General features: G+C 42.3%; 1 protein-coding gene across 2 annotated transcripts in view; it reads left to right on the top strand.

Moving 5' to 3' along the window:
- The first annotated feature begins 227 nt into the window (after positions 1–227).
- Positions 228–8,345, top strand: part of LOC131255705 (nudix hydrolase 2-like) — a 32,322-nt gene continuing 24,204 nt past the window's right edge. Inside the window, exon 1 of one of the 2 annotated variants that reach the window (XM_058256504.1) lies at positions 228–527. In XM_058256504.1, coding sequence (XP_058112487.1) covers positions 353–527 — 175 coding nt within the window. In that variant the 5' untranslated portion in view covers positions 228–352. The remainder of the gene's footprint in view (positions 528–8,345) is intronic. The other variant, XM_058256505.1, reaches the window with a different exon arrangement.

The following is an 8,345-nucleotide window of genomic DNA, read 5'->3' as shown; positions in this document are numbered from 1 at the left end:
TCCAATAAATATGTACAAATTTTCTATTATTCAATACTATTTGAAAGTAAAATTTGTTTAAATAATCATATAAATTTATTAAAATTCTTTGGACGGTTTTATATTAGTTATATATATGCCACGTGTCCAATCTCAAGCGCATTTTTATGAACCATCATGGTCCATCTTAGTACTCAAAAAATTCCATTCGCGGTAACCAGCAAAACCCACTCCCCCGGCCATTTCAAAACGCCATCGCCACTCGCAAGAATCCGCCAACAGAGAGAGAGAGAGAGAGAGAGAGAGAGAGAGAATTTCTAGGATAAGGGTTTCTTCGTCTTTCCTTACTTAAAGCAGAGGAATCAAAACCTGGATGCTCTTCAGATCCCTCTCTCGGCTGTCGATCCTCTGCTTCAAGACCCGAAGCCCTTGCATTTCCGCAAATCTTAGCTTCTTCGGATCCCTTCCTTATTCAGAACTAGAAATCTCCTGGTTTCTGAAGAAATCTCGGTTCCTTTCCCTCCCCCTGCTTTTCACAGCTCCGAAAGGTATATCATGTACTCTCTGTTCGTCTCCCTCGTTGGTTTCTTTATATTCCATTCAATCGTCTAGTCGCTGATCTTATGAAAATCATCTCTTTTTATGATATGATAGAAATTTGCAATTTAATTTTGATTTTTCTGCATCTGGAATTAGGAAGTTCCGAATCACATTTTGCTAATTTGGGCTTCCATGGCGGCATCAGGAAACATCGCAAATTGGTCCATGAATGGCAATATTTTAATTTAGTGACGAGTACAAACAACCAAAATGTGATATCAGAGTTGAAGAGTGATCCAAAGCAACTAGCTGCAAATAATTTGCCAGGTCAACTGGTTCTGCCACCTTCATATCTGGATACGTGGACAGCCCGATCATCAATCTGAACCGTCCATTTGGTCCAGTCCATACTTTATGGGCCACCTCAATAAAATCAATCTGACTGGATGAGCATCCTGAAAAATGGATGGTCTGGATTGATTATAGAAGAAGTCCTGTAATCAGGTTTAACAACCAATTAAGAAGGACCCACCTTGGATTGCCTATGGTTCTCAAGATCAATTTGATCAGGTCATCCTAACCAGCTCATCCGTGGTTTAGATAATGGATGGTTAAAAAGGAATCCCGGGGCTTGCTAAAAAAGAAGAAGAGGAGTCCTGGAACTTTTGACATCAAACAGAGACCAACCTGACCTCAAGAGGACCCCGGCCTTCAACCCGACCTGACCCATCCCAACCCAAATTCCAACCCGAACCCAATCCGACCTAAATAGATGTGATTTTTCCCAACCCAACCTACCTCGATGCGAATTTGCTCAACCTGAACCTAACCCGAATTTAAATCAAGTAGGTTTTTTCCAACCTGAACCCAATATGAGGACCTTGACAGCCATAGTGTCCTGTAAAGGCTGTTATGTAAAGGTAACGGTGGCAACCGTTACACGTTACGGGGTCGTAACGGCCATAACAGCCGTTATGGAAAAAAAATGACCCGTAATTGCCGTTAACGGCACGTTCCATCCTCCATAAAGGTCATAATAGCCCTGTACTGGCCTATTACGGGACAAATATATGTTTTTTATACTTTTTAATCAACATTACGGGGCAGATACAGATTTTTCAGGCGTTTTTTCAATAAATAAATAAATAAGAGAGACTGTAATGGCCATTACGAGGCCGTAGCAACCGTTATGCCCCGTATCGTAAAGGTAACGGTGGTGGTCGTTATGGCCACTGTTACCAACCCAACTTGACCCAAACTCAGGCAGGGTCAATTGGGCTTGGGTTGGCCTGATCTCAAGTTGCAGACCTAATGCAAGGTAGTCAAAACATCCAGTTGATATGGAGGGTGGAGGGCTGTCAATGGGCTGGACCAAGGGCTTTCCAAGCTTGGCCAACAAAGTAAAACCCAGGTTGAGCCTGGCCCCTGATGGTCCAAAACAGACAGAGGTTTGTTATGATTATGCACAGCCTGTGCCCAAGCCTGGGTTGTGATGATTATGCATAGCCTGGGCTGGAGCTGGGCCTTGCACTTTTGCAAGATCCAGGCTGTTCATTAGGTTTGCTCCACCATGCATGATATATTACAAAAATGCCCTTGAACCCTTAAATGGGCCATGCCGGGTCAGTGGGCTCTTAGAAGCAACCATGCCTGGCTTGGTTTATAAACAGGCTTTAATTTTAGGCTTGGGCCTGGCCCTCAGGCCTAATATCTCAACCCAAGCCCGCCTAAAGTGGACCAGTCTTGAAAGCCCAACATGCCAGCCTAGTCCATTGACAGCCCTAGGAGGGGGGTGAAGCTGGTGAAACAAGTATGAACACTATAAAAATGACTGATGTATCTACTTCCATGCAAATGAAGTTCTCTGACGAAAAGTATACTGCCAAGGAAAGAGTGGTTCAGAACTAATTAACATAACATGCAGAGACTGGTATATAAATCATCCACAACAATCATCAATCCATTGGTTACAATTTAAACATGAAAAGAATATTTTACACAATTCACTGTATTCGTGTTTTGAAATTCAAAGAAACTTCATAGATCATAAACATCCATCATGAATCAAACCAGTGTTCTTAAATTACTTATAAAAAGGAATCCATATGATTTCAGTCCATGGAATAAACAACTTTTTCATTCCTCACCCCTCTAAACCCCCAAACACCATCTTTTGTGTTTGGGGGTTTAGAGGGGTGAGGAATGAAAATGTTGATCCTCTTTCCCTTTGTCAAAGGGAAATGCTAGTTCTAAATTACTCAGTGGTGGTAACAACAAGCTTCTTGCTTAAAAAAATATTGTGATTCATGGCCTCGGTGGTCATAGCTTAGGCAATGGACCTGATTTTGATCACCCAGGCCCATAGGTGAATTGCCTTAACTATACTACATGCCCGAAATTGGTTGGACTGAATGGACAGTCCAGCCCGATTCATTGGAGTGCCCACATGCCCAAATGCAGTTCAATATATTGCAATCTCAGCTAGCAAAACCCCGCTTCAATCTCCATATTTTTGAAAGAACTTGTATTATTGATTAAACATTCAAAACTCCGTATTTTTCAGAAGATGGGCAGATTTTTTTGGCAAACTGAATTAAACACACACACACACACACACACACACATATATAAATTATTATTTTTAATAAAGAACGTTTTATTCAAAAGAACTTTTGGCGCAATTTAGAAAATAGAGATTGTTGGTTGCCACCTATTGATAAAATCAGTAGAACATAATTTTTATATATATATATATATATATATATATATATATATATATATATATATATATATATATAGTAAAGATGGACTGACTGATATGTAGATTACTTGAATGGGGAGGATTCGAGAAAGGCAAAGAACACCATTCAATTATCTATATACATTATCATTCACACATATAGAAATCCTAATTATTTTAATTGAAGTTCTCTTTTAACCTTATGGATACATAATACACAGACACCATTATGTACATATATAGCTGTTGTTGAGTCCAAATCATATTAAACCTGAATTTCTCATTCTTTGAATTTTTGGCGTTTTCGTTTTTTGACAATGATTGATATTGACTCAAACATGAATATTTCTCGTACCATTTTTTGCCATATGCCTTTTTGCTAACTATGATTGTAAATTATAGTGATGTGCAAATGAGATGTCTTGGGCACATGGAGAGTTTGATTATTGATCTAGACCATTCATCCAGTTGGCTCTACTATTGGCAGGTCATTGTGCAGACTCACACTAATTCATCATCCTCGTCTTCATCTGCCTTATTATACCAATTAGTTGGGGTCGGCTACATGAATCCTGTCCCATCATTCGACCCTATCAAGGGCCATAACTTCAGTTAGACTATAGTTTGTGAAGTCTTTACCTACTAGCTCTACCCATGTCCTTTTGGGCCTTCCGCTTGCCCTTTTAGAGCTTCAACTTGTACCAACTCACTCTTAGTCCTAACCAACACAGTTCTTGGTCTCCGTTGCACATGACCAAACCATTTAAGTCTACTTTCCCTTATCTTATTACCTATTGGTGCTATTCGTAAGTTCCCTCGAATGCATTCATTTCTAATTTTATCATTTCTCATCTTGCCACTCATCCATCTTAACATCCTTATTTCCAACTCATCCTATGAACATGTTCTTTTACTGCCCCAAATAGTCCCAAAAAGCATGGTTGGTCTTACAAATATCTGATAAAATTTTCCTTTCAGTTTGATTCAAGGTGTTTCGTAACGGTAACGGTGGCCGTAACGGCCACCACCATTACCGTTATGATACGGGCCGTAACAGCCGTTACAGCCCTCGTATCGGCCGTTACGACCATTTTTTATTTTTTGAAAAATGTACTTCCTAGACCGTTACGCACCGTTACGGCACATTTTTCTGTAACGGCCGTTATGGCCGTTTCGACCCCGTAACACATAACGGTTATGACCGTTACTGTTACGTAACGGCCGTAACGGCCGTTACGTAACCGATTTGGAATACCATGGTTTGATTGGTACACGAGGATTGTATAAAACTCCGGAGGCACATCTCCATTTCTTCTACTCAGCTTGAATTCTATAGACTGCATCGTTCTCAATCTCTCCACTCATGAATTATTGACTCAATATTGAAATCAGTCATGTTGGCAACTTCTTGGTCAACACTATTAACTAATTCTTCGTTTCCACTCTATAGTCACCAGACTTGCTGAGAAAAAAAAAATGGGCAAGAAGAGAGTGAGAGAGAAAAAAAACAAAGGGAAAGAGAGGGAAAAGTGACATGAAGACTTCGTCACAATAGATGGAAGGACAAAGAAAGGGTAAGCTGGTACTGGAGGTAGAAATTGCTTCCTCGGTCGCCCTCCTGCAACTTGTGTTTCGTACTCCCCATCATCGAACGAGATCGAGATCAAGTAGACCTGGGAGAAGTCTTGTATCCAGGAGACATCGTGACCCTGGGTCTACCTCTGGGTCTAAGGCCTATGGGGAAAAGGAGTAGCCCCAAAGGGGTTCAAGCTCTAGAGCCAGCTTTGACCGCTCCTCCTACAGATCTCTGTTAAGCCACCCCAGGAGCAGATCCCAGGGGTCTTCTCTTCGAGCCTCTTATCCAGACAGCACAAGAAGCCTAGACAGAGACTTCATTACGGAGCATGCTACTATTAGGAACATGATCTCAAGTTTAAAGAAGAAAGATGGTTTCATCGTGCCAACCGGTTCAAAGTCAATGATGCAAGATTATGGAAACAAAACAGAAGATTGGATCCAAGTCACCCATGGACGAAAGGGGCGTCTCGCAGATCATATGTGACAGTTATCCAACCCTCCCCGTCATCTCCCAATACTTTATGTGGCCAACTTACCAGAGGAATGGATGGAACTCCCTTTCCGACAGGTCTTTGGTAAATTTGGCGAAGTTTGGGAGGTAGTCATTCCGAAGGAACGTGGTTCGTCTATGATTAGAGGTTTTGCTTTTGTCTGCTTCTCCTCAGACGAGCAGCTCAAAAAAGCTGTGGAAGGCATGACGGGCAAGAGGTTCTATGGAAAAGAGATAAGGGTTAACATCGCCCATTTCGGCTCCAATCGCCCCCCCCCCCCCCCCCCCTTCTAAGGTCCATTTTGCCCCAACCCCTACAACTTTCCCTTCCCCCAACCTGTCCTCAGTGGAAGTGTTGGCCTCTCCTCAGGGATCTGGGAATCCTCCTAGGTCTTTCAGAGAGGTGCTGCAAGGATTGGGTCCCCTCCATCCCCCTTTTCCTTCTCCAGGCCATTCTGGATGCCATCCCGCCCCACCTCCTGTTGATACGATCGAGATCCCTTCGTCTTCCTCTCCAAAAGCCTCCCCCCCATCTCGATCCTTCCTCTTTCGGGGAATTCATGTTCTATGACGAAGGTTTCTGAGGCCTTGATGTTGAAAGCAAATGAAAACTTATAGTGGTCTTTAGTTGTATCCCTACGACCAAGGTACACTCTGGATGATCTTTCAATCTGATTTTAGTTCTTTTGTTTCTTGCAACCAGGAGATTTCTTTCTTCGGTTTCTGTCCCAACATTCGGTTTGGGCGTCGTTCCGTCCCCTTACTGACGTAAATCAGATCTTCTCGGTGGGTAATTTGAATAGGGTTGGGCCGGTTGATGTTATTCATAGTTGGGAGGCTTGGTCCTGTTTTGGCACGGAGGATGTTTGGTTTTATTTCTTTGATATTCCTTTGGAATTTTGGTTTAAAGATTTTTGTCTTTCGGTTCTTGTGTAGGTGAAGTTTTGCAAATTCATGAGGAGACGTAATATTGGGGAAACCTTCTCTATGCCATGATTTTGATTAGAATCAAGAGAGAGGTGGAGATTCCCATTGTTATGAGGGTTTTGGTGGGACATTCGACTGTGGAAATCAAGATCTAGAGGGAGCTGATGGCCGGAGAAGCCTTTGAGTTTGCTCCACCATGTCCGGAGACTGTGCCTGCCTCTGTTGTGGATGGAGTACCTCAGAACATATGCCGTGGACCACCAAAGACTTTCCTAGGAGCGTCCGCTACTGCCCGTCTCGTGTGAACCGAGAGAAGCTACAGAGTATCTGCCCGCAAGCCATGTGACCACTGAGCTGATGACCGAACTACTTGATATTCTTCAGTTGGAGGGGCGGAAGTTCGTTTATAACGTCTCGTGCGATATCTCAAGATATGCTCTTGAGTTTTTCTATATAGCGGGAATTCATCCATATCATGAGAATTTGGTGACTGAGACGGGAATTGATTTTATAGGATCTTCCCCCTTTGTCTCAAGCAACGAGCAGGTTTTTGAGTAGCCATACAATGGCATAGAGAAGTCTCTGAAGGACAAGTGTCCAACTTTTAAAGATAGAGGTGCAGACTCTTCGACAGATGTCCTACCCCCGTCCAATCTTCTCAGCAAACTGAAGGTCGGTTGTAGCTCAACAATGTCTCCAAGGATGACACGTTGCAAAAAGCGGATTATGCTACCGCCCCTTGCCCTGTTACACCTTTGTCAAGTAATGATGACTCCCCCTTCTCCTACCTTAGTCGCCCTCACCCATGAAAGATCCTCTTGAGAATAGAATCAGACAGTTTCACCACATCTTGTATGACGAAGAAGCTTCAGAAGGAGAATCGGATCTCTCAGATGGTGCTCTAGCCGAACCCTCATCTCCGTCTCTATCCTTCTTTTTGCAGAATGGTGGTGATAAGGAGACAGGCAACCGGATGCTCGTCACTGCTCACAGCCCATTGTCGCCTCAAGATGTTTTTTCCACCCTCCCCTCTTCCCCCATTCCCTTCACCTCGCTGCAGAGAACCCTTGTCATGCTTGATCATACCCCTGCGTCTGGTAAGGTCGGTCCGCTTGCCCTAATTCCTGTTTCAAATGACTTTCCTATCCAGTTTTAGGATACCCCAGTCCAGGCTAGGGAGACGCTTGATGAAGTGCTGGTTATCCCACCCTTGCGAACATCCCTCTTGGACAACACCTCTTCATTCCTTCAAGAGAGGCCTTTGCCTACCCAAATCCTGGAGGTGTTGGAAAATTTTTGGGGGCTATAAAATAGTAGTGGTTAAGAGCAGTGTTCGAAATATCGGTATCGCACAATGTATCGCACCCTTGGGATACAGATACGTATCGGTTATCGCACGGGATATATCGTTTGTATCGCATAGTTTATCGTACTTCTTGGGAAACATGGGGAAACATTAGCAAAATGGTTGAATTTTTTTATGAAACTTTGGGGATTATTTAAAAAAACCTTAATGCACACTTTTAAATCATAAAATATCAAAAAAGAGGTGCACATAATAAATTTCCTTTGTATAAGGTACTAAGTTATGCGTGTTATCTGATTAAACTAAGGTAAATATATTTAAATATGATGCATACCATTTATAAATGTATAAAGATATGTATGAACATCCAAACATCAATTGGAATTCATTTTAACATATCATTTTAGGGCATGGGCCGAAAAATAAGGTAGATCCAAATCTGAGGTGGACCACACCACACAAAATAGTGTTCATTGAATGATCATCATTAAACTATTTTGGGCCTATAATTTTTTTGGATAAAGCTAATATTTATGTTTTCCCATCCAGGTTTGTCAAACCTCATGGATAGATTGGATGGCAAATAAACATGACGGTGGGCCCTAAAAAGCTTCAATGGTGGACATCATTGCCACCACATTTCTTGTAGTTTGGTACACTTGATATTTCATTTGTCTCCATTTGGCCTCATGCCTTAAAATTACTTATGAAAATGGATAGAGGGTGTGGATTGGCTGGTGTACCACACGAGGTAATTGCATGTGTCGTGCGAAGATGGGATGTAG

The sequence above is a fragment of the Magnolia sinica genome, chromosome 9 (genome assembly GCF_029962835.1).
Source record: "Magnolia sinica isolate HGM2019 chromosome 9, MsV1, whole genome shotgun sequence".
NCBI lineage: Eukaryota > Viridiplantae > Streptophyta > Magnoliopsida > Magnoliales > Magnoliaceae > Magnolia > Magnolia sinica.
The sequence above is the reverse complement of the archived record's forward strand: the minus strand, read 5'-3'. Positions and strand labels throughout refer to the sequence as shown.